The 27,812-nt window shown below is 37.3% G+C and overlaps 1 protein-coding gene across 2 annotated transcripts in view; it reads left to right on the forward strand.

Moving 5' to 3' along the window:
• The window catches only part of COMMD10 (COMM domain containing 10), a 183,549-nt gene that overhangs the window by 109,496 nt on the left and 46,241 nt on the right, over nt 1–27,812 (forward strand). Inside the window, exon 6 of one of the 2 annotated variants that reach the window (XM_007497850.3) lies at nt 12,539–12,604. The exons of the other annotated variant lie outside the window; for it this stretch is intronic. Coding sequence (XP_007497912.2) covers nt 12,539–12,589 — 51 coding nt within the window. The 3' untranslated portion in view covers nt 12,590–12,604. Of the gene's footprint in view, nt 1–12,538; nt 12,605–27,812 lie in introns of those variants that run through there. 2 annotated transcript variants of the gene reach the window in all.

Consider the following 27,812-nt stretch of genomic DNA (forward strand, 5'->3'; position numbering starts at 1 on the left):
TAGACTAAGGAGCTTAACTTGAATTCTGGAAAACTCTAGAATTAAAGAAATGGTTAGGACATCTAAATAAAGGAAGTAATGATTACAAGGAACCAGGAAGGAGGCTCATCAAATGCAAGTCATGCTAGATTGGATAGGAAGGACCTAGAGATTTTTAATCTAAAGAAGAGAAGATTTAGGACAGACATTCAATAGAGTTTATGCAGATTTTAGAAAAGCATTTGATAAACTTTATCATAATATTCATTTGAAAATATGAAGGGATGTGGACTAGGTCAGACTACAGTTAGATGGATTTAAATTGTTTGAATGAATGGATTTTAAAAGGAGTTGTTCCAAGTCAGTTTGGCAAGAAATATAGTGGCATACCCTAGGGATCTGTACTTGACCTTATGGTATTTAAGTCATTTTTTCTATGATTTGGGTAAAGACAGACTGTGTGCTTATCTAATTTGTAAATGAGACAACTCCATAGGGAAGGGAGAGCTAACAGGTTGGAATCTATCTGCCCTGATCAGATCACATTTCTTTATTATGTTAATTTCTGGACACCAGCATTTAAGAATGGTATTGATAAACTAGAAAGTATCCAGTGGTGAGCAATGAGGATACCTAATGACCCTGAATCCTTAGCATGTGGCTAGTAGGAAGGACCCAGAGATTTTTAATCTAAGGAAGAGAAGATTTAGGACAGACAGGTAAAATTTTTGCTTAAATATTTGAAGGACCATTATGCCAGAAGAAGGATTATCCTTGTTCTATTGGCCCCAGTATTCAGAACCAGGGGATGTTTAGACTTGATGTCAGGAAAAACTTCCTAACATATACAGTTGACCAAGAGTGGAATGGACTTCCTTTGGAGTTAACAGATTGCCTGCCCTTCATGGAGATCTTCAAGCAGAGTTTGAGTGCCTACTTGTTTGGCATGTTACAGTCAGGATTCTGTTCTCTAAAATTCTGTGATTTGCATTTTTCAATTCATTAAAAGCTAGTAACAGTCAATAGTCCAAAATTACTTTAGCAAACAGCATGTATTTTTTTGGCTATTTATTGGCAATATTAACTCCCATCCCCTAATTATTATCCCCTTTTGCATAACCTCCAGATGTTTATATAGTACACAATTTAGGTATTAGTTACTTTTAATTAGCTGGATCAAAAAAAATTAAATAATATTAAGGTAAAAAGGCCAAACACTTTTTCACAGTTGCTGATTTTTACAACTAGTAGTGAAACTTAATTATAACTTGAAATAAAGTGTCTTTACTGGAACTGAACACTGAAAAATCAAATAGAAAATGAAAATTATAAATATCAGTAGTAGTTAACTAAAATAAAAATGGTTCATGTTACTATTATTAGTTATAAGTGAAATCAAAAGTAGACAGATTTTGAAAAGTATTCAGTTAAGTCAAAAGAAGATTAAATGTTGTTGGTTTTAGTTCTTATTTACTTTTTAATGAAGTCTAGTAATAAATTAAACTCTTTACTGAGCTACTAAAAACTCCAAACATATTTAATACTGGATTAAAGATAGAAATTTCCAGTTAAGTGGAATGTAAGTTCCCAAGTAGAATATAAGCTTCTTGAAGGCGAGCACTTTTTTGTTTGTTTTTGATCATTGTATTCCTAGCACTTAACATAGTGCTTGTCTGACAAGTGCTTAATAAATATATATTTTTAGTTTATTTACCTGACCTCATTTTGAAAAAAAAAATTAAGTCTGGGGACAGTTTGCTAGGGGAAACATTTATAAAATTTGTAATCAGATTCTTTCTCTTCTAAAACAGTTTCCTTTAACTCTGTCTTAAGCTTTCATCCTACTTCTTACCTTCCTTTAATTACTAAACATTTAGAAAGAGTCCTTTAAAACTATTACCTCTGTGCCCTTACTCTTCAACTCTTTTCAATCTAGTTTCCATCCCTACCATTATACTGAAACCACTCCCTCTTGAAAGTCACCATTTTCTTTCTAGTGCCATATCCAATGCCCTCATTGCCCCTAACTGCTGTGAAGTATTTGAAGCTTTTGAGTGCTTTCTTATTACTTTTTCTGTTCTTGGCATCTGTGACATCATACTCTTGCAATTTTGTTACTTATCAGACTGTTCTATTTCTTAAATTTTTCTGGCTATTTTTCAACTTTCCTTTTCCCCATCTAGTCAGTACAATCCAATAAACATTTAGTAAGTTCCTACTGTGTGCCAGGCAGTTATTCAGATTTGTAGCTTCCTAGTAATCCTTGACACGTCCTCCTTGTCCTTACACATGTATTTAATCATTTGCCAAATATTGTTAATTCCATCCTAGTAACAACTATCTGCTTTCTCTCCATTCACACATCTTAACACTTCTCACCTGGCCAATTCCTCCTAAATGAGATTCTGCTTCTTTTCCCTTTCTCTTCCTTCTACCACAAACTGCCAGATTATATTTTTAAATGTAAGAATATTTATATTCATCTCTTCCCTCTCCCACCACACATACAAGAGCTATCTGCTTAAGGGGAGATTGTATTTTGTTTTTTTCTTTGTATACATAGCATCTATCAGTCTCCTGCACATAGTAGGTGCTTAATACATACTTGCTGAGTTGAACTGTGTTGATTTATTTGTTTTCTTGATAGTTATTTTAATTGTGATTATCTTGAAAAAAATAATATTAGCATTAAGAAGGATCCCCCCCCCCCCCCGCCTTTTTAAAAACCCTTACCTTCCATCTGTACTGTGTACTGGTTCCAAGGAAGAAGAGTGATAAGGGCTAGGCAATGGGGGTCAAGTGACTTGTCCAGGGTCACATAGCTGGGAAGTGTCTGAGGCCAGATTTGTACCTAGGACCTCCCATCTCTAGGCCTGACTCTCAACCCACTGAGCTACCCAGCTGCCCCTAGATCCTTCTTCTTAATACTAATATTCTTTTTTTAGTTTCAGGGAGAAGTTCAATCATTAAAAGCAGTTTCCCTAATGAAATCTAGCTTACTTTCTCCCTGGTTTTTCATTCTGGGCATGAGAAAATTTCTGGGTATGAAAAAGAGAGAGAGAGAGACAGAGAGAGAGAGAGAGAGAGAATGAGAGAGAGAGAGAGAGAGAGAGAGAGAGAGAGAGAGAGAGAGAGAGAGAGAGAGAGAGAGGGAGAGAGACAGAGACAGAGACAGAGAGAGAGAGACAGAGAGAGACAGAGACAGAGACAGAGAGACACAGAGAGAGAAACAGAGACAGAGACAGAAGGAGGGGGGGAGACAGAGAGAGAGAGAGAGAACATACATATACTTCCATAGACAGTTCTATTGGTCTTTCTGTTCTAGGGTATATCTTAGTCTAGACAATAAGTATTCATTATCTACTTATTTTTTCCTATTTGGATTGTAAGATTGATCTTTTTTGAGTGGTTGTGAATATTCATTTAGGAGGCTTTGAAATCTTCACATGCTTGAGGTAATCAGTAGAATGTCATTTGCAAGGAAGAGCATATAGAGAACTGTACCACTCAGTTAACCTATTTGTTCTCTATGCTGAACATCTTTTATGTTTGTGACTTTATTGAGCTACAACTGCCCTGTTTTAAGCTTATTTGACATTCATAATAAGATCATTAAACAAAGTTATTTTTGCTAAAATTGTCAAGTAATTTTGTATGATCTTGTTATATGCACAGGACATACTTTGCTGGAAGAGGATGTATTTTGTTCTGAAGCAAATGTTTTTTTTAAAATAGTCACCTGACAAGAAGGTGGGATCTGTACCTTTCAGTTGTGTGGTGGTAAAGTTGTAACTGCCTTGAAAATACCATTTTGGTAACTTGCTTGTCTCAGATTTCTCAGCCTCCTTTGTTCTGCCATGTTACACACACTTAACCCTGAGGGTCCCCCAAGGCTCTGTTCTGGGCCCTCTTCTCTTTTCACCCTACCCTCTTGCTTGATGATCTCATCAGGTCCCATGAGTTCAATTAACATCTCTTACGCAGTGATTCCCAAGTCTATATTATCCAGTCTTAGTCTCTCTTACAAGATCCAGTCTCACTCCAACAATTGCCTGTTAGACATTTTGACCTGGCTGTCCTGTAGGCATCTCAAACTTGAAATCTAAAAAAGAACTCATTATCTTTCTTCTCCAAATCTCCTGTCTTCCCAGTTTACCTATTACTGTTGAGAACACCACTGCCATACCAATTACCCATGTTTTAATCACAACTTTGACTTCTTACTTTTCTTCACCACACAATTCCATTAAATTATCAAGTTTTGTCGTTTCTACCTTCACTACATGTCTCCCCTGTCTTCACACAGCCATTGCTTTGTTTTAGGCCCTCAATTCTGCCACCAGGAAAATTGTAATTGCCTTTTTCCTTTAAAAAAATAATAAAACCTTATGTTCTGTCTTTTTATTTTTTAATGGAAATTTTTATTTAATTAATTAATTTCAAATATTTTTCCATGGTTACATTGTAATAGCCTTCTAATTGGTGTCCATGCTTCAAGTTTCTCCACACATCTTCCCCACAGCTACTTAAGTGATTTTTCTAGAGATAAACTCCCTTGATCTCTTCAGGATCAGAGAGAAAGTTCTTTGGTATCAAGGTTTTTCCCAAATTAGCCACTTTCTACTTTTCTCAGATTTTACTCTCTTCTATAGGCTTTACTCTTGGCCATTTGCAATTCAATGTAAATGACACTTCATCTCTTATCTCTGTGCATTTGTGTGTACTGTCTTCCATGCCTGGAATTATTCTCACCCTTTGCCTCTGTTTCTCAGCATTTACTGCAGCACCTCACTATAAAGAGCTTTCAATGTGAGTTACTAAGAAAGGCCTCCTTACTGGAGATGGCCTTCACATGTGAATGAAGTTTTAGGAGACATTAAGGATGCCAGGAATCCCCTTGACATTTTACTCTTGTAGCATTAATATTAAAAAAGGAACTTATATATTTATTAATTTAATTAAGCATATTCATAATTTTCTAATCATTCTTTTTTATTTTTTTGGTTACAACAATCACTTTATTTCCCTCCATCCCCTCCACCCACCCTTCCCGCAGCCGGCCCCCAATTTCATTGGGTATTGCTTGTGTCCTTGATCAGAACCTATTTCCATGTTGATGTTTGCACTACGATGTTCATTTAGAGTCTTCGTCCCCAACCATGTCCCCTTGACCCATGTATTCAAGCAGTTGTTTTTCTTCCGCATTTTTACTCCCACAGTTTTTCCTCTGGATGTGGATAGTGGTTTTTCTCATAGATTCCTCCAAGTTGTTCAGGATCACTGCATTGCCATTAATGGAGATGTCCATTACATTAGATTGTGCTACAATGTATCCATCTCTGTGTACAATGTTTTCCTGGTTCTGCTCCTCTCACTCTGCATCACCTCCTGGAGGTTGTTCCAGTCTCCATGGAATTCCTCCACTTTATTATTCCTTTTAGCACAATAGTATTCCATCACCAACAGATACCACAATGTGTTCAGCCATTCCCCCATTGAAGGGCATCCCCTCATTGTCCAATTTTTGGCCACCACAAAGAGTGCAGCTATGAATATTCTTGTACATGTATTTTTCCTTATGATCTCTTTGGGGTACCAACCCAGCAGTGCTATGGCTGGATCAAAGGGCAGACAGTCTTCTAGCACCCTTTGGGCCTCTGAAGACTTTTGATGGGATTAAGTTCAGCTGGCTTGGGCTGGATGTGCCCCGCAGCCAAAACCTCCTTGAAGGCTGGAGCAATATGGAGGGTCTCCGCCTCTGTGACCAGGCTCCTCGCTTTGCACTCCCTCTCCAGCTCCTTCCCCACCACCTGTGTTTGACGCTCTGGGCCTGGCACTGCCCCGCAAGGTACACCCTCCAGACAAATGCCTATGTCCGATCAGAGGTTCCCACTGCCACTGGAGGCTTAGTGCTCTAAGTGAGGGGGACGTGTCCTTTGGCCTTCCTTCTTCCCCTTAAACCTGAGTGTTCTCGAATTTCAGCTTTTGGGGGGTGTACGTTTTGGATTGAGTCCAGCAGGAGGGTTCCTTGGCTCTGTCCTGTTGTTAGGTTTGATTTTCAGTCCCCTTGGAGCATTTAGTTTGTAATTGGTAAGGAAGGGAATTCAGAGGTCTGAACTTTTGCTGCTTCTACACCGTCATCTTGACTCTGCCTCCTCTCCTCTTCCTCTAATCATTCTTTAAACTACACATGTTGATATTTCCTGGTACTAACTTTTCTATTTTAGCATTGAATCAGTATAGTTGAGATGCTTTTTTTTAATCAGAGGAAACTACACCATTATGTTCAAAAAGCAACATAGAAAAAGATCAAAATTCATAAAAAGGCTCTTTGATTTAAGTTTATAATCTGTTTTATCTTTGTACTGTCCTGTTTTCACAAGAAGCTAAACCATAGCCCTCTTAATTCTGACTAGTTTAGCAGTTTTCTCAAAATGTCTTATAGCTCTAGCTATCTATGGGAAAAGCTCTTTTGTTCCTCATGAAAGCCAGATTTGATTTTAATGTAGGGCTTTTCTTTTGGATTTTTATTTTTTAGATTAGGTTTGTCGAATCTTTGTTATTATTACTTAATCTGTTGAATTTCTTTTATAATTCATTTGTATTCCTGGTCATCTACAGAAACTAAATAAATGTTTTTCTTAGGAATTGGCTTAAATTCACCTATATCATGTTCAAAAGTTTATAGAAAATCAGGTTTTTACTTGATTTTTTAAAACAAATTTTTTTTTATTTTTTAAACACTTACCTTCCATCTTAGAATTAATACTGTGTATTGGTTCCAAGCAGAAGAATGGTAAGGGCTAGGCAATGAGGGTTAAGTGACTTGCCCAGGGTCACACAGGTAGGAAGTGTCTGAGGTCACATTTGAACCCAGGATCTCCCATCTCTAGGCCTGGCTCTCAGGCCTAGCCACTGAACACTTAGCCACCCAGCTGCCCCCTTAATTGATTTTAATTAATTGCTTTGGCCAAGAACTTAAATCATTTTTCTTTCATAAAAACTAGTGATGTTACACAATTAAAAGGAAATAGTCATGTAGCAGCTGAATTAGTTTTCATATTAATGCATTATATTTAATGTTAATGAGTATTATCAAAGTGCTTTGCCTGTATTTGTAAAAATTTTAGATTTTTGTAATAAAATTATTGGTATTGCCATATTAAAGAGTTCATGGAAAGAGTGTCTCTAATTGCTATTTAATCCTTCAGGGTCTCAGAAACAACTATCAGTTTTTTTTTCTTCTGAAAATATATTTCTGTGTCATCATGCAGCTGTTCTTAGTATTTATTAATAATTCCACATATTTATTTTTATCTGATCTTTATTGCCACAAAAGTTTTGGGAAATTGTCATATCGAACACATTGTTAGCTTTAAAAAACAACTTGATGCTACATCTTACCCATAAAGTGAATAGATCCATTGTTGAGTTATTTTTGTAATTAACTTTAAAAGCTAAACAAGGAAGACAGAAGGTATTTCACTTGTAAGTTGCCCTGCAAAAGATCTTTAGGAAGACAAATATGAATGTTGCCATATTTTGTGTCTTAAAACATTATTATTTTTCTTAGCATATTGAGGTTTATAAATAATGTTACTTGAATGCAATCCATTCAACTCAAAAAGCAAAAGGCACCATAGCTACCGGGTGGGCAAAAGTATACACAGTTTAATAGCTTTTTGGGCATAGTTTCAAATTGCTTTCTAGAATGACTGAATCAGTTCACAGCTTTACTAATAGCGTATAAATGTACATGTTTTCCCACAGCTTCTCTAGCACTTATCATTTTCCTTTTTTGTCATCTTTATCAATCTGAAGAATGTATAAAGTGGTACCTCAGAGTTGTTTTGTTTGCATTTCTAATAATAATTAGTGTTTTAGATGTAACTATTGATATCTTCAATTTCCTCCTCAAAACTGCGTGCTCATTTCCTTTGACCATTTATGGATTAAGAATGGCTCTTATTCTTGCATATTTGAATTAATTACCTACGTAACTCAGAAATGAGACTTATCAGAGAAACCTGCTGCAAAGATTTTTTTCCTCACTTATTTGTTTCTCTTTTCTATTTAGCTGCATTGTTTGTTTGCAGAAGGGTTTGTGTTTGGTCATGAGCTATCCCCTATTCTAGATTTGAGACATAATTCCTTCTTTGGTCCTCATTTTTTTGTGATGGCGCCCTTTCTATAGAAGTCATGTCCCTATTTGAAACTTTTTGTGGTAAATGCAGGCAAGCTAAGTGGCTCAGTGAAAAGTTCATTTAAAGGAACAAAATTCATTTAAAGGAATAAAAGGTCAAGAATATCAAAGGAAATACATTTTAAGATGGAAAGGAAGAGGGCCTACCAGTTCCAGATCTCAAACTACATAACAAAGGCAAGTTTACAAATATGGTATACTCCAGTAATGACAGTTTGCTATTTATATGTACACACCCGGGTGTGACATACCCTTCTTTTACATCAGATCAGCTTTGGTACTCCTCTCTTCAGTACTCTTTGCTCCTTTGGAAAGAGGAACTTTGAGCTCCCCAAAGAGAATTCTTCCATTTAAGGAGCAGCTAGTTCTTCATTTCCCATTTGGCTGTACTTCTTTGGGCTGGATACCATCCCTCTACCCAAGGTTTTCAGGTTACTTTTAAAAAATCCTTACCTTTTGTCTCAGAATCAATAGTAAATATTGGTTCCAAGGCAAAAGAGCAATAAGGATCAGGCACTTGGGGTTAAGTGACTTGTCAAAGGTTTGCTAGGAAGTATCCCAGGCTAGATTTGAACCCAGGGCCTCCTGTCTCCAGGCCTGGCTCTCTATCCACTGAGCCACCTATTTACCTCTTTAGGTTACTTTTTTTGGGTTGATTTCCTGTATTAGATTGTAAGCTCCTTGAGAGCAGACTTTCTTTTTCATATTTGTATCCCAAGCACATAGCACAGCACATAGTGGGTGCTTAATAAATGTTTGTCGATTGACTGACTGACATGATTGCTACCACAAAGTCAATATGAGTGAGTGTCTTGGAATTTGGACAGAGGGCTTTGGGGAAATTTTTACTCCAGTCTTTGAGAAGATTTTCTATGGAAACCTGCATTGCCCTGAAGCATCTTTGAGAAACTAAAGATACCTGTTTAACTACTCTTTTTCCTCATTACAAATTTCCTATGAGCAATAATATATGTAAGAGGTTAGAGAAGGAAAGTATTTTATTTTGCTTTTTGTTTACTTTTTTTTATCATTAGAACTGGAAACATCACCTCCTACTCTAGTAGTATACCTGTGTTAAAAATGCATGAACCAACATACATATAACTATGTGTTTATATGTATTTAATATGTATACACGTTATATCTACACATATATGTTTGATAAATTGGAGAAACAGAGGAAAGGCACTAGCATTAAGGGAGATTGAGAAAGGCTTCCTGAAGAAGGTAGGATCTTAGGTGGGATTTGAGGGAAGTCAAGTAAGGCAGGAGGCAGAGATAAAGAGTGAGAGAATTCCAGGAATAAGGAACAGCTAGTGGAAATTCATGAAGTCAGAATATGAAGTATCTTGTGTGAGGAACAGCAGTGGAGACCATTATTATTTATGGTGTATGAGGAATAGGACAACTGGAAACATGGAGATGGGGCAGATTATGAAGGGTTTGCAAAACCAGAGAAGATTTTGTGTCTGATTGTGTAGGGAGTTACTGTAGTTTATTAAGTAAGGGGAAAGACGGTCATACCTTTGTTTAAGAAAGGTCACTTTTGGGGACAGCTATCTAGATGGCCCAGTGAATTGAGAGCCAGGCCTAGAGATGGGAGGTCCTGGGTTCAAATCTGACCTCAGACACTTCCTTGCTGTGTGACTCTGGGCGAGTCACTTAATCCCCTTTATCTAATCCTTATTTCTCTTTTTCCTTGGAACCCATACACAGGATGGAAAGTAGGGGTTGGAAAAAAGGAAGAAAGATCATTTTGGCATCCAGTGAGGATGTACTGAAGTGGGGAGAGCTTTTTTAGCAAGAGACAACCAGCAGACTTGCAGTATTTGAGGTGCGAGGTGATGGGGGCCTGTGCCAGAGTGGTGTCAGTATCAGGGAAAAGAAGAGGGATTATTAGACTAGAGAAGCTACAAAGATAGGAACAACAGGCCTTGGCAATAGATTGGATATGGGAGGGGAAAGAGGGAGTAGTTGAGGATGACACCGAAGTTGCAAACCTGAGTGACTGGGTGGATGGCGCCCTCACAACAATAGGGGAATTTGGAAGAGGGAAGGGTGTAGGGGAAAAGATGATTCCAGTGTGGACAAGTTGGACATATTATTTCTTTATTCCATTGTAGAGATTACGCCAGGTTGGCACTTATCCATTAATTACCATTCTTTAGCCAGGAGTGAGTTCTACTGTCTAGAGAATCTGCAGTTTCCTATACTTTTCCCACAATCAGTGACAGTGATCTAGTAGTCACATCTGCAAGTTCCTTTGGTACCCTAAGACATATTGCGGGTATATTAGCCACTCTCTTATTTGGGATTTTGGTTCCTTGTTAGCCCTTTTTCGGTCATATCCTTGGTTGGTAGATTCTCTTGGTTAGAGAAAACCGAATCATAAGAAGAATTGGAATCATTTTTCACTGTTGTTTATTATCATGGCCCTTTCTTTTCCTTCCCTTTGCCCTCTTCAATTGGTCCTTTTTTCTCAGTCATCCTCTCACCCTGCCATATAATGTCATTGTCGCTGTTTCCAGTGTTTGAAAATTCTTTCTTTAATGCTGAAATCCATTTTCTCCTGTCTTTGTAAGATATGCCAAACTTGAAAACTTTTCTTTCAGGCCATGAATAAAACTTGTATATGTGATAAGTTACAAGGAATTTGCAGTTTAGGTAAATGAATCAGGAACAAAAGAAACCTTTCTCTATTTGTCATGTTGAGAAGGGCATTTAATTAGAAAACAGCTAAGGCATAATAAAGTTCAGATTTATCTAAAAGAGATTGTTTAAGCCTGGTTTGCATTTTTGGAAGAAAAAAAAGCATACAAAACACCTGTTTTCTTAGAGTTTGTCTAATTTTTGGCCCCTCATTTGACTGCAGAGTTCCTATCAACTTCAAAGAGTATTTTATGTTTGCAAAAGTTGTGTAGAATGTGAATGAAGTAAGATAAGAAACAGGCCCTCCCTCTGGGCGATTGGCCCTAAAACAAATTATAAACAGAGTTCTCAGAAGTCTCTTGTATCTCACTATCTTTAATAAGCTTCTGAACTCATGTCTATAGTTCACAAGTCTTTCATTCTCATACGAAACATTTATACGAGACGGGCATCTCTCAGCTTCTGTTCACTTTGGCATTTGACACAATATCCTTATGGCTACTTTTTTACACCATTTTTTTTTTGTTCTGCATGTTTTGATGGTCAAAATGATGTTAAGTGGAATTCTTGGGAGATTCATTGCAGTTAGAAGTCTTTGGGTTTTCCAAAGGAATATTTAGTAATTCTATTTGTAGTTCTGTTTCTTGACCTGCAAGGCGGCATATATTATGAATGGACTTCCTCACTTACTTGTATGTGACTGGGATTTCTGTGCCAAAGTTGGAGGCATTCCCCAGTGGACAGGTTTTGAGGTTTCAGGCATTCTCAATATTTGCCGCTGCATAATTTAATGGCATCATAGAGTGTTAGAGGAAGAAAGGACCCTAGAGATGGCCGGGGCACTTTTTCACTTTTGCTTTTGTGGCCCTAGCACAGTACTTTGCACAGAGTAGGTACTTAGCAAACATTTGTTGACTTTTGTTAAGTTCACTTGCATAGGAGGAAACCGAAGTCCAGGAAGAGTGAGCTAGTAGGTAGTTCAGCCAAGTAGTATTTGAATCTGAAATCCAGAATTTCAATCCATTTGTTCTTTCCTTTCCACCCAGGTATCCATCCCTGATCCATCTGCTTCTAGCATCTCCTTCCATTTTTGATGACCTTTAAGGAACTGGCTCCACTGTCCCCCTCACCCCTGCCCACCAAGGAAATGAAATGGGATTCTCTTCCTGTGATAGTAACTAATACTTGGAGGAGAGTCAATATTCGATGTCCCCTTAGGGCCCAAGAGCTTTCCAGGCTTGAAATAGCTAAAGAGCAAGTTGATCTGTTTATATATCATCAACTGTGTAGGTATGGCTTGTGAATCCATGACCAAGGAAGAAATTAGTTCCCAAATGAGTCTGTGTTGAAATTTATTCAGGTTTGCCTTGCGAAGTGTTTGTTTCATTAAATGAAAAGTAAATTCAATAATAGTCACCTTTTCAGTCTGCACCCAGGAATAGTAATCAAGGGTGTGGGGATCCTGTTTAGCACATCTTCAATCTGTAGTCAGGGTCTGGCTGGAGTACTGGTAAATTGCCAACGATGACTAGTTTCTCTTCTCTGCCAATTTTACAAATTGATAGGTTACTCCAGCAAATACTTGTTCTTCTATCGGTTTTCCTGAATGACTTTTTGACTGCTGTGGGATTTTGTTGTTTGTTTTTAATGAGGTGCAAGATTACTCTTGTTGTCCTAGTAACTAGTGCCTTTTTGATTTTTTGACAGGTGGTTCAGCTTAATCTACTCAAAAAAGGAAGATCACTTTTGCAACCATAATTAATTTTTATTCAATTTTCTATTTTAAATACCACTATGAATATCTTTTACTGTTTTTAAATAAAGCATTCAGTGTGTAGCATTTTGTCTAAAAGCATCTTTAAAATCTAAGTGCTGATATTCTAGTTTAGTTGACTGGCTTCAAGTTGAGAAAGATTTATCTTTTTTTCTAGATTGCATTTAAACTAGTTTGACCATTTTTGTAGTTCATTTTTATCACTTATGATAGTTTATGCTAATAATAATAATCATTTACTTATTTATTTGGAAGAATTTTGTTTAATTTTGAAAGCTTACGAGGAATTTTCATCCTTCCAGACCATAAACTATCTTTTTTTAAACTTAACCTGTAAGAAATAAATGTTGATGAGATTTTAGAAAAACACCATAAGAGCAAAATTGTCCTGTTTCTAGTGTGAGTGTCCGAAGGCAAGAAACTTTGGTGAGTGACACCTGTGACCTAATTAATAAGGAATGGTCTATTGAGTTAGTCAACATGCATTTATTAAGCTGCTGTGTGCCAGGGACTGTGCCAAATGCTAGGGTTACAAAGGGAAGGCAAAAGACAGTCCTTGCTTTTAAAGGAGCTCACAGTTTAGAGAGAGAGACAACATGAAAATAACTACGAACAAGTAAGACCTACGTATACGGTATAAATTAGAGAGAACTCAACAGAAAACTCTAGCAATAAGGGGGATGGGAAGGGCTTCTTGCAAAAGGTGGGTGGACTTCAGTTGAGAATTGGAGGAAGTCAGTAGGCAGAGGTGAGCAGAGAGTTTCAGGTATGAGGGAGAACCAGGAACACTTCAGTTTTGAGATACAAGGTTTCTGGTGTGAAGATCAGCAAGGAAGCCAGGGTCACTGGATTACAAACTATGAGTTGGAGAGTAAGGTATAAGAAAGACTAGAAAGGTAGGAGGGAGTCAGGCTTTGAGGGGTTTTGCACACCAAAGAGAGGATTTTCTATGTGATATTAGAGGTAAGAGGGAACCCCTGGAGTTTGAGGGAGTCAGACGTGGTCAGCCCTTCCCTTTAGGAAGGTCCATTTTACAATTGAGCAGAGAGTGGACTTTTAGTGTTTCAGGGAGACCACCAAGCAAGTGTGTGGTGATGGCAGTCTTTACTAGGGGAATGGCAGTGTCAGAAGAGAGAAGGGGTGTACAGCAGAGAGATTAGGAATGGGAGGGATGAGAAAGAGTGAGGAGCGACACCTGGCTTGGCTTGGAGCCCGAGCTTGATGCCCTGACAGCCACCAAGTTAGAGGTAGAGGGCAGAGCTTGGGGGGAAAGGTGAAACGGAACAAGGAAGACCTACTTAGACAGTGTAAATCGAAGATCATCAATAGAGAGAAAACACTAGCATTGAGGGGAGATGGGGAAGGCATCCGGCAGAAGGAATGAGGAGGCAGAGACAATTTATGCTTGTAGTGTCCGAGCTAGAGAATCCTCAGCCTCTGCTCCTTGGGCTCTAACATTTCTAAACGATGGCGCAGCTTTTGTAGAAACTGGACGTACAGTGCCACCACCAACTAACCTCGACTGTGACTCCAGACTCTAAAGTGTTCATTTGACCACATACGTCCAAGACAACCCGAGGTGCAACATAGCATTGCCCCCTGGATACCAACACAAGAATAAGCACTGTCACACATTCAGAGTGGCAGAGCTACTTGAGAGACCTATGATCCCAGTGGCCCTGTGCTGCTGCATCACCAAGACCAGAATTCTTTCTGCTTCCTCCCTCTGGCTTAGCACTTAATCACTCTGTTAATAATCGGGCCCTGGACCCAAGCCTCTAGTGGGATCTTAACTTCAGGCCCCAGGGCCTTTCATCTTTCATTCCTTTCTAAACTTTTTTGATCTTGTCAGATGAAGTGTCTTTCCCCCTGAAGAACAAGAACTGGAGCTTAATACATCCTTTCCTATATTTGTCTGCCCTCTAAAATCCCTGCTTTCAGAAATCTCCTGAATTTAATCTCTCATTACATTTTTTCCCTCTTGCTGATACCATCATAATAACATTCCCTGGTTTTTCTCTTTTACCTGCTCCATTCCTCAATCCTTACTACAGACTAAAAGAGTCTATTTTCTAGGGTTTAGTTACAAGGAAAAAGGAAAATGCACACACCATAGCTTAGGCTATATGAATGCATGTATATGTATTCAGAAAGAATTCCTCAGAATAAAGTCATTAGAAATTCATATAAAAGAAACCTTAACGGAATGCTAAAAACTAGTTAGCATTTAATCTTCCTCATCTTTTCTCTCTAGATATGCTTACATTGGCCCATTATGCTCCTCTTCCCTAGACAGGTAGCTTTCTTGTGAGGTCCAGATCGGCATTGCATCTTTTCCTCATCAGATTCTGTGATTCACTGGATAACATAATGGGCCACGCTATATGTTCTGTAGTTCCCAGCTTATTCTCGTCCAGTCACAAAGCCTCCTGAGTGCATAGTAGACTGTGAATGTTGCAATTACACACTTTTGTCATTGCTGTGCTAATTTACTCTCCCCCTCTATTCAAGGGACAAACAGGGAGATAAATAACTACCATATTTTTATAATTTCAAAAATTAGAATTCACCTCAACACATGGAGTACTCCCACTCCGTATAATAGGTAGGAGGACATTTGAGGTCCAAAGAGATTAAGTGACTCCCCCAGGGTCACAAGAGACTAAGTAGCCCAACTGGGATTACAATCCAGGTTCGCTGATTCTAAATCCTATGCTCTTTCCTCTATCCCACACTGCTTTACTGGTCTCTGTGGTTCAACTGTGTTTTACCTCTCATCTACTAATGTTGATTATGGACTCAGGGGAAGACCAGTCTTGACTGATGGCATGTTTTATCTTTGCTATAATCCTGTTTTTTGCCTTAATTTATATTTAATTTCATTTTGAAAGGAAATGTGATAAAAATGGGGTATCTTTGGGAGAGAGCTCTAAACCTAGCTAGCTTCTTATTCTCTTGGGTAACTTCCTTCTTCTCCTACTTAGTGTGTATAAATAAATAAATATGAAAGAAATAAATTGGAATGAGGGAGTGGGATTTCTTTCCCAAAGAACATATGTTTCTATTTTCTCCTCTTTGTACCTTTCTTCTATGGTGTGTTCTGTAATTTTGTGTATACTTAGAGTCCACTCAAAGATACAGGTCTCTATTTCACTACAGTTTGAGGGACTCCTGGATATATATATATATATATATATATATATATATATATATATATATATTTTTTTTTTTTTTTTTAATTCATTGTGGTTCCAGTAAAAGGACATGTTCACTATATCTGCTTTTCTGCATTTGTTTGTGAGGTCTGTTCATTCCTCAGTACATATCATTTGTTATAAAGATGCCATATACAAATGAAGAGTATATAAAATATTTAAAAGAAATATGAGAAATGGTTCCAATCCGTAATCAGATCTGGTATCTCTCTAATTTTCCTAAAGTTTGAGCCTAAGTTATTTCTGTTTATTTTACATTACATTTATCTAGTCTTGGGAGTTTCTTTCTCTCCTTCATCTTCTCCATGTAGATTTTTTAAATTTGTCTTCTTTTCTGTGTTTTACTTGGCTCTTGCATTTCTGTTTCAAAAGGTCTGCTTAGTTTTGATAAAGTGGGAATGATTGGAAAATCCTCTATTTCATTAAAGTTGTTTTTTTTTCCCCTCATGTAAGTTCATAGTCAGTTTGTAGGATAGGCTATTCTTAATTGTAAATCTACCTTTTTTGCTTTTTGGAATATCATATTCTAAGCTTGCTTTTCCCTTAGTGGCATCAGCTAAGATGTATTGTCTGTGACTCCAAGGTACTTGAATACTTTCTTTATGATTGTCTATAGTGTTTTTCTTTAACTTGGAAGTTCTGGATTTTGTCTTTGATGTTCCTGGAAATTTTCATTTTAGTATTTCAAGAAGTGGCTGTTTTTTTCCCCTTCCTATTTTTACTTTGACCCTGGTTCTAAGAGATCTGTGCAGTTTTCTTATCTTTCTTTGATTTAATTTTGTTTTGTTTTGATTCAGAATTTTCAGGTAATCCAGTATTCTAAGATTATTTCTTGCCAACTTATTTTCCAGATCAGTTATTGTTGAGTTTATCATTTGCATTTTCTTTTATTCTTTCAGTCTTGATTTTACTTTAATATTTCTTATTGTTTCATAGAGTTGTCATCTTCTGTTTGGTTCATTCTGATTTTCAGGAAGTTCAATTCTTGGTTAAAGTTTGCCTCATTCTGTTATAAGAAATATTAATTTTCTTGGCAATTTTTTTCCTCCTTAACTATTCTGTTTTTTAATCCTTTGTTTCGTTTATTCCAGGAACTCTTATAATCCTTTTGGCCCGGGCATTCTTTTCTATAGAACTCTATTTGATTTACTTTGTTTTTGGTTTATACTTGGAGTTTCTCTCAGCCCAGGATATTTCTTTATTGTGTGAAGTTTTTTTTTTCTGTTTACCCTTGTCTCTATTCTCAGTTATGGGATTGGAGACTTGTGCTATGATCAAACATTGATTCTCTTTGCTGGATGGTATGTGTAGGCTCCACTTGATGTTTGGTTTGGTGACTAAGGCTAGATCCCACTTTCTGTAGCAATTGTCTAGCCTTGCCTTCTGCTGTGGTAGTCTACAAGGTTGGGCTGTAGCCTATTGAGCCCCCTTTTCTACCTTGAATGTATATGTGAATGAATACACAACACAATATCACCTTTTGCCTTGCTGGGTATTTTGGTTTGGCCCCTTCTGCTACTGAACTACTTTGCACTGCATCTTTCATCTATCCTGTTTTGTCTTTTCTCTGGGCAGTCCTTTGTTGTATTTTATTTATTTTGTAAGTCTCACTGATTAGGTCCCATTCTCTTTGGTTTTCTTCATCATTGTTCCTTTTGGCACATCTGTAGAACTTTACTTGGGTGCTTGTGGTGTAACTAGGCTCTTTTAGGACCTAACATGTGGTCATCTTCCCACAATCCCCTATGAGGGATTTGGGTAAAAACTATCTGTTCATTTAAGATAATTTGTTTTTATAATTTCAAGTTAACACAATGAGCTTGGTTCTTCATTCAGTCTTTATGGTCCTTTCCTGAGAGTTCCACCTTAGGTGAATTTCTCAGACTCAATGTACTCCCAAGGTTCACTTGCTCACTTGCTATCACCTTCTCCTCCTCATATTCCCCTTCTTCCAGGGTCCTCAGAGAATCAGAGCTTATTTCTGTCTGGATCCCAGATCTTACCTCTCCATGTCCTCAAAATTCCTGATTGTTGTTGTTCAGTTGTTTGGTCATGTCTGATTCTTTCTGATTTCATTGGTCCAAATCTCCATTGAGTTTTTGTGGCAAAGATGCTGTAATATTTTGCTGGATTTTTCCATCAGGTTTTATGCCAGCAAGTATCTGAGTTCAAATTTGAACTCAACTCTTTCTGAATCTAGGCCTAGCACTGTATCTGCTGTGCTACTTAACATTATGTAAAAATTTATCTTCATGCCACCACATGAACCTGGAAGTCCTCCTCTAGTAGGCTTTTAGGTCTTTAGCTCAGAGAAATTCTCTGATTATTCTTTTCTTAATTCTAGGCAGTTTCCATCTTACCTCCATCTCTTTGACATGAACCTCTCACTCTAATTAGCATAACTTGACATCCCTCTAATATTCAGTATTTTTCTTGTTCTTGCTTTTTTGATGCATTTTTAGAAGGTTAATTGCATTACACTAATTCTTCTACTTCATAATTTTATTCCAAGGCTTTTTTTTTCATATTTCTGTTTTTGCCTGGAAAGAAATTCTGAGACATTTGTTTGGAATTTTCTTTTTATAACTCTGGTATTTACCATTATGAATGGTCCTTCTAATCACATTGAAGAATCATCATTCAATTTACAAATTTTAGCACATAGAACAATGTACTCTCAACCCCACCTCTTTTATCACATCTATGCCACTTTTGCAAATTCCCAGTGGTTTTGGAGGCTGTGGGGATGTATGTAGGCAAGTGTCTTAAAGCCTTTGAGGGAATTCTCTCCTCTTCCCCTCATCTCCTAACAAGTACTATCTTCAGGTTCTCGTTTTCTCATGGTGAAAAGCCATGTTTATTATAATAATACAGTGTTTGTTTCATTCTTCCATCGCAAAGGCTGAGCACTCATCACTTTTCTGGTTTTCAGCCCAGAAGCAGAGACGTGTTAAAAGTCACTATCAGATAGTCCCCCCCACAGATGGACAAGTAGAAGGAGTGAGTGTTTTCCACTCGGGGACATGCAGAGTGTCTAGCCTAGTCAGAATCACTTTTCAAATCTCTCTACTTTTTCACCAAGGTAGTTTCAGTTGAACTAAGTCATGGCCTAAATGTCAACAAGAGGCACTAGACAGAGTAAAACATCACCAGAAAAATGCACATCTGCATATATTGCAGCTGAGACTAAAAGGATTTTAGAGGTAAGGCCATTTGGAGCTTTTGTTCAATGGAGTAATAAATGTGAATGGATTTGCTGTTAGTCACTTTTTAAATGTGTCCACTTCGCCCCCTTGTTCTCCTTGATATGTCAAAAATCAAAGACATCCTTAGAGGATTTACGAGTTTTTCAGCCAAGGAGAGAACAGACACTAAATATTTTTCTGATTCAGCTCCCAACAATTCTTTTACTAGGAGCTGAAGTGTCATATATAATTACCAACAAAACCATAGTTTTGGTGACTAATGCTTCTTATTCACAGAGGTTTTTAAAAAACAAAGTGTAAATTTTAAAAATATCATTATTTATTGATATCATTGCACACATGGAAATAAATGTTAATTTTTATTTTAAATCATTTAAACAAATTAAAGTAGGAATAAAATTAGTTTGATCATTTTTCATATGCTTTAAGAATAAGCTCACTTAGAAAAAAAAAGAATTACAGTGGCGAGATTCAGCAGTACATTACCCAGATTAGTAGTTTTTAATAGTACTTCAAAAATATGTTTTAGTGAAAATAGATTATTAGTAGAACACTGAGTACACTGTTGCTTTGTTTAAATACAGAAACTCATTTGAGAGGCAGTGCTACATCTAGAGAGTTGGCCTCAATTTCTTAACTAACTCATCAACTTTGAGCCCTACTCTGTGACTCTGCACAAGTCACTTGACCACTTAGTATCCCAGAGAGTTCTCTTAAGACTGTCTCAGAAAAGATGCCTACTTGCATTGGGAGGTTCTTCACCTGCAAGTAGCCTATAATGATGAAATCATAGGTCTAGTGGTTTCTTCTCCCTCAATGTCCCAGTGACCTCAAGGAATATATCATGTATTTTTATTTTTTTAATGTTATTTAATTAGATAATTTAGAATAATTTCCCATGATTACAAGGCTCAGGTTCCTTCCCTCCCCACCTCTTGTCCCCCTCCCGTATCTGACGTGCAATTCCACTGGGTTTTACATATATCATCGATCAAGTTCAAATCTGACCTCAGACACACTTCCTAGCTTTATAACTCTGGCTAAGTCACTTAACCCTATTTGTTTCAGTTTCCTCATGTGTAGAATGAGCTGGAGAAGGAAATGGCAAATCACTCCAGTATCCTTGCCAAGAAAACCCCAGATGGGATCCCAACTCAACAACCAGTGTCACAAGAGCCTAGCGAGGAGAGAGAGTCCAGGAAAAGAGGATAGCCCCACGATTCCATGCAACAGCTAGGTAAAGGAGAACGAGGATGAAAAGAGGCTTCCAAATGGGCAATTGAGAGACCATTGCTAACTGGAGAGAAAACAATTTCAGTTGAGAGATGAGGAGTTGGTGTGTAGACAACTTGTTTTTCAAGTTTAGCTGAGAAAGGTGGGGAGAATGACGAGAAGATAGTCTGAGAGGGACAGTGGGCTCTAACATATCGTTTTTAAGGATGAGGAGACCTGGGAATCTTTGAAGGCCATCAGTAAGTAACCAGTAGATCGGAAGAGATTGAAGCCGAGCTCTGTTAGAAGAAAATGAAAATAAGGGCACGGGAAGTATTGTCCGAGACAGGGAAAAGAGGGGAGAGTGAAGGATGGTGCAAGGGGGTTGGGGATGAAGGGAGAGCTCACATCATGTGATGCTGTGTGCAGATGATGCCATACTGCCATGTGTGTATAGCCCCTCTCCTTTATTTTTTCAGTAAAGTAAGAAGGACTTTCTCTTGAGGAGAGAAAGAAGATTCATAAAAGGCTTTTTGGAGCAGTGAGATTGGAAGTAGAAGGAAACATACATTTATTAAGTGTCTTCTGTGTTCCAGGTGGGACATAGTGCTGAGCCTGGAGTCAGGAAGACCTGAATTCAAAGCAGCCTTAGATCCTTACTAGCTGCATAAGCCTGGGCACTTGGTCATGTAACTGTTTGCCTCAATCCTTCATCTGTAAATGAGCTGGAGAAGGAAATAGCAAACCACTCCAAGACCTTTACCAAGAAAACCCCAAGTGGGGGTCACAAAGAATTTGACACAACTGAAACATGTTCAGGAACTACGTTAAATGCTTTACAAATCTCATCTGATTTTCACTACAACCCTGGGAAGTAGCTGCTATTATTATTCTCATTTTACAAGATAGGAAACTGTCCAAAAAGAAATTGAGAAACGTTCCCGGGGTAACACAGCTAGTATCTAAGTCAGGATTTGAACTCAGATCTTCTTGACTCCAGACCAGATGTTCTATTCACTGCTCCACTTGCCTTGCTACAGTAAGGATCTAGTTGATGAATGTGCAATGTGCCTAGGTGACATGGTTATGTGTCTGCCTACAGTTCAACTCAACATCATGTGAGAAGCAGCAGAAAGTAGATGGTGGAAGAACTCAAGAGCTGTAGTTTGTCAAGAGATAAGTGTTGCTAGAATAGTGGTGAAGAGAAGGGAGAGTATATAGAGCACAGTGTAAAGCTGCATTAGCTTTATATGAAATATGGTTTATATGAATATTCAAAGCCCAAAGAACAATATTTTGGCCATTCACACTTGATGAACATTCCTTCTAATGATCTAAGCTTATTGGGGTTCTCCCTTCCCCCCAGCCCCCCGCAATCACTCTTATTCAAATTCTGCATGAAAGTGTCTGCAAATGGCCTTGGAAATTTTTGCAAGCTCAGTCATTTGTGTGAGCCAGGTACAGATAAATAATGCCTCCAGACAGATGTAGGGTTTTCTTTGTTCAATTTCTAGATGACAGGTTTCCATATGTAAGGGAAAAACACCACTTAAACTGGCATTGATTGGCATTCTTTTACTCTAGGCAGAGAAGGAATTGATTGAATGGATGTGAAGACTGAATTTGCGTTCTTGAGGCATGGTAGGCATTGGACACTATCAAAGTTGACAGTACTTCAGCCTTGAATTTATGCAGCTATGCTTCAGAGGAAAGAGGCACTAATGATTAAGGGCAGGATTCAATTCAGCATGCACTTACGGAGTAGCCACTGGGCTTCAGAATCATATTAAGGACGGTGAGATACAAAAGAAGGAGGCAGCGTGATCCCTGCCCTAGAAAATGTAGCATCTAGTTTGAGAGACAAAAAAGTACACACGAAACAACTAGAATCATAGAGAAAATGTAGGATTGTCTGTGGTGATTGCATATGGTGGAAGGACGTTTCACGGAGATAGAAGGCGGACTGCAACTTAGAGTCACTGAAGCCAGAAGAGATTTAGAACGAAGAAATGGTATTTGAAAGCTATAAAGCACTTTACTAAGCAAGCACGTGCACTTTCAAGATAAGTGAGCGCTTTACAAAGCAGATTCTTGTACCCACGTCTGGAATACCTCACGTAACTGAAAGAATTGGCAGATGCAGGTGCTGAGCTATCGTCAGTGCTCTTTGCAAGATTGCAGAGAAATGTGGACGTACCATAGGACTGGAGAAGGTCAAATGTTCAGATTTTCAAAATGGGGAGAAGAACCGCATCTGCAAATTACATATATATATACACATATATATTTATATGTATGTATATTTATAGGCCAATGAACTTGACTTCGGTGCCTGGCAAAATTCTAGACTATATTAGTAGAGCAGTTAATCAATTAGGAAAAGGAAGTAATGATCACAAAGAGGTAAATTCAAGTCCCAATCAAAATCCCATTTTCTACAGGAATCCCCCAATCACACTTAAATCTATTGCCTTTCCTCTGCCAATTATTTCCTATTTATCCTGTAATATTTAGCTTTGTTGTATACATATTTGTTGCTACTTTCTTATCCCCACTGCTTAGCATAGTGCCTGACACATAGAAACTTAAGAAATGTTTTTTGACTCATTGACTCATGATAGAGGCTAGGCCAATGTTCTAAATTTAATAAGATTAAATTTAATAGACAGTTATATATTTGGTTTAACAGCTTCACAAATACAAGATGGGTCCATTAAGATAGTCCCTTTCAAGACGTAAGTTCAAATCATATAGATTTGACACTTATAAAAGTTGTGTGACCTTGGACAAGTCATTTAACCTTTGATTCAATTTCCTCATCTCTAAAACAGGGACAATAATAATAATATCTACCTTGCAGGATTATTGTGAAGACCAAATGAGATATTTATAAAGAACTTTACAAACCTGAAAGCAATACTTAAATGCTAGCTATTATTAAAATGGTAAATAGGTGAAAAAAAAAGATCTTTCCTGTCCAGGTCTAGGAAGATGACAATCATACTGTGCTCTGCCCTGATCAGGGATAGCAACAGAGGCCTCAAGGTCATGTCATGTGAATATCAGTGGAAGAAACTGAGGATATTTAATCTGGACAAGGTAAGACAGGGAGAGCATGAAAGCTGTTTTAAAGCACATGGAAGGATATTCTGTGGAAAAAGAAATAGATTTTTTTCTAATCATAATAACTGGGACAGCTAGGTAAAGAGTCAGGCCTAAAGGAGTCAGGAAGATTCCTCTCCTTGAGTTCAAAGTAGTGCCTCAGACACAAGCTGTGTGACCCTGGGCACTGTTTGCCTCATCTGTCAAATGAGCTGGAGAAGAAAGTGGCAAACAAGTCCAGTATCTTTGCCAAGAAAACCCCAAATGGGGTCATAAAGAGTCAGACATAATGAAAATGAGCGAACAACACAAAATCATAACAATTAGTTATCTATTGTTTTAATGGGTTCCCCAGCCCGATAGGTCTTTAAACAAAGGCTAAATGACCCCTTTTTGGTAAAGGAGATTCTCTGGCCCGAGAGGCCCAAACTCTGATAGGTGAGCATTCTTTTTTCTTTCTTTCCCTCAGAATGAGATTTCTTCATTGTTTCCTAGCCCTTTCTAAACTATGCTGCCCTGTGCGTGTGTGTGCGTGCATGTGTGTGTGTGCGTGTGTGTGTGTGTGTCCCTTCCCTATATGGTTGTCTTTTCCCATTAGAACACAGAACAATAAACTCCCATTTATTGAGGGCAGAAACTATCTTGCTTATATGCGTATACCCAGCTTACTTAGCGTAGTACCTGGCACATAATATTTAATAAATATTTTTCATTCATTTATCCAGGTATGCATTATTGAAGATACCTTCTTTTTTAAAAAATTTATTTATTTAGTCAATTTAGAACATTATTCCTTGGTTACAGGAGTCATATTCTTTCCCTCCCTCCCTTCCCTCAACCCTCCCTGCATTTGATGCACAATTCCACTGGGTATTACATGTGTCCTTGATCAGAACCTATTTCCATGTAGTTGGTATTTGCACTAGGATGTTCATTTATAGTCTGCATCCCGAGCCATGTCCCCTCGACCCATGTGATCAAGCAGTTGTTTTTCTTCTGTGTTTCTACTTCCACAGTTTCCTCTGAATGTGGATATTATTTTTTCTCATAGATCCCTCTGGGTTGTTCATGATCATTGCATTGCTACTAGTACAGAAGTCCATTACATTCGATTGTACCACAATGTATCAGTCTCTGTGTACAATGTTCTCCTGGTTCTGCTCCTTTCACTCTGCATCACTTCCTGGAGGTTGTTCCAGTCTCCATGGAATTCCTCCACTTTATTATTCCTTTGAGCACAATATTATTCCATCACCAACATAAACCACAATTTGTTCAGCCATTCCCCATTGAAGGGCATCCCCTCATTTTCCCATTTTTTGCCACCACAAAGAGCGCAGCTATGAATATTCTTGTACAAGTCTTTTTCTCCATTATCTCTTTGGGGTACAGACCCAGCAGTGTTATGACTGGATCAAAGGGCAGACAGTCTTTTATCGCCTTTGAGCATAGTCCCAAATTGCTCTCCAGAATGGTTGGATCAATTCACAACTCCACCAGCAATGCATTAATGTCCTGACTTTGCAACATACCCTCCAGCATTCATTACTTTCCCTTGCTGTCATGTTAGCCAATCTGCTAGGTGTGAGGTGATACCTCAGAGTTGTTTTTATTTGCATCTCTCTGATTATCAGAGATTTAGAACACTTTTTCATGCGCTTATTAATAGTTTTGATTTCTTTAACTGAAAATTGCCTATTCATGTCCCTTTCCCATTTATCAATTGGAGAATGGCTTGATTTTTTTGTACAATTGGTTTAGCTCCTTTTATTTGAGTAATTAGACCTTTGTCAGAGGTTTTTGTTATGAAGGTTATTTCCCAATTTTTTGCTTTGCTTCTAATTTTGATTGCATTAGTTTTGTTTGTATAAAAACTTTTTAATTTGATGTAATCAAAATTATTGATTTTACATTTTGTGATTTTTTTCTAGCTCTTGCTTGGTTTTAAAGTCTTTCCTTTCCCAAAGATCTGACATGTATACTATTCTGTGTTCACCTAATTTGCTTATAGTTTCCTTCTTTATATTCAGGTCATTCACCCACTCTGAGTTTATCTTGGTGTAGGGTGTGAGATGTTGAACCAAAACTAATCTCTCCCATTCTGTCATCCAATTTTCTCAGCAGTTTTTATCAAATAGTGGGTTTTGGTCCCAAAAGCTGGGATCTTTGGGCTTGTCATAGACTGTATTGCTGAGGTCACTTACCCCAAGTCTGTTCCCCTGATCCTCCTTTCTGTAGCTTAGCAAGTACCAAATTGTTTTGATGACCACTGCTTTATAGTATAGTTTGAGATCTGGGACTGAAGGCCTCCTTCCTTTGCATTTTTTTTTCATGATTTCCCAAGATATCCTTGATATTTTGTTCTTCCAAATGAACTTTGTTATGTTTTTTCTAATTCAGTAAAAAAGTTTTTTGGTAGTTCAATGGGTGTGGCACTAAATAAGTAAATTAATTTGGGTAGGATTGTCATTTTTATTATGTTAGCTCATCATACTCATGAGCAGTCGATGTTTTTCCAGTTTTTTAGATGTAGTTTTAATTGTGTGCAGCATGCTTTGTAGTTGTGTTCATATAGTTCCTGTGTTTGTCTCAGCAAATAGATTCCTAAATATTTTATATTGTCTAAGGTGATTTTGAATGGAATTTCTCTTTCTAATTTCTGCTGCTGAGATGTGTTGGATATATGTGTGTGTGTATATAAATGCTGATGACTTATGTGAGTTTATTTTGTATCCTGAAACTTTGCTAAAGTTGTTGATTATTTCGACTAGCTTTCTGGTTGATTCTCTGGGGTTCTTTAAGTAGACCATCATATCATCTGCAAAGAGTGATAGCTTGGTTTCCTCATTGCCAATTTTAATACCTAGAATTTCTTTTTCTTCTCTAATTGCTACAGCTAGTGTTTCTTGTACAATGTCAAATAATAGAGGTGATAATGGGCATCCTTGTTTCACTCCTGATCTTATTGGGAAGGCTTCTAGTTTATCCCCATTGCAGATGATGTTTGCTGATGGAACTATATGAACACAACTACAAAACATGCTGTTTATTATTTTTAGGAAAATTCCTTCTATTCCTGTGCTTTCTAGTGTTTTCAATAGGAATGAGTGTTGAATTTTGTCAAAGGTTTTTTCTGCATCTGTTGAGATAATCATGTGATTTTTGTTGGTTTGCTTGTTAATATGGTCAATTATGTGGATGGTTTTCCCAATATTGAACCATCCTTGCATTCCTGGTATGAATCCTACCTGGTCATAGTGGATAACCCTCATGATCACTTGCTGGAGTCTTTTTGCTAGTATCCTATTTAATATTTTTTACATCTATATTTATTAAGGAGATTGATCTATAGTTTTCTTTCTGTTTTTGACCTGCCTGGTTTTGGAATCAGTATCATATTTGTGTTGTAAAAGGAATTTGGTAGAACTCCTTCTTTGCTTATTCTGTCAAAGAGTTTGTATCATATTGGGATTAGTTGTTCTTTGAATGTTTGATAGAATTCATTCGTGAATCCATCTGGACCTGGGGATTTTTTCTTTGATGGCTTTTTCAATTTCTTTTTCTGATATGGGGTTGTTTAGTTGTTCTATTTCTTCCTCTGTTAGTCTAGGCAATTTATATTTTGTGAATATTCATCCATATCACCTAGATTGCCATATTTATTACCACATAATTGGGCATAATAGTTTTTAACGATTGCCTTAATTTCCTCTTCATTAGATTTGAAATCTCCCTTTTCATTTTGGATACTGTCAATTTGGTTTTCTTCTTTCCTTTTTTAAATTAGATTGACCAGTAATTTGTCTATTTTATTTGTTTTTTGAAAGTACCAGCCTCTAGTCTTATTTATTAAATCAATAGTCCTTGGACTCTCAATTTTATTAATTTCTCCTTTGATTTTTAGGATCTCTAATTTGGTCTTAATCTGAGGATTTTTAATTTGTTCACTTTCTAGTTTTTTAATTTGCATGCCCAATTCATTGACCTCTTTTCTCCCTAATTTGTTATTATATGAACTCAAGGATATAAATTTCCCCCTGAGTACTGCTTTGGCTTCATCCCATAGATTTTGAAAGGATGTCTCATCATTGTCATTTTCTTCAATGAAATTATTAATTGTTTCTATGATTTGTTCTTTAACCTATTTTGGAGAATCGTATTGTTTACTTTCTAATTAATTTTTGGTTTGCCTCTCCATGTACCCTTACTGATTATTATTTTCATTGCATTGCAATCTGAGAAGGTTGCATTTATTATTTCTGCTCTTTTGCACTTGTTTGCAATGTTTTTATGTCCTAGTACATGGTCATTCTTTGTGAATATACCATGTGCTGCTGAAAAGAAGGTGTATTCCTTTTTGTTCCTATTTATTTTTCTCCACATATCTACTAACTCTAAATTTTCCAAGATTTAATTCACTTCTCTTACCTCTTTCTTATTTATTTTTTTGGTTTGATTTATCTAGATCTGAT

This window comes from Monodelphis domestica, chromosome 7 (assembly GCF_027887165.1).
Source record: "Monodelphis domestica isolate mMonDom1 chromosome 7, mMonDom1.pri, whole genome shotgun sequence".
Taxonomy (NCBI): Eukaryota; Metazoa; Chordata; class Mammalia; order Didelphimorphia; family Didelphidae; genus Monodelphis; species Monodelphis domestica.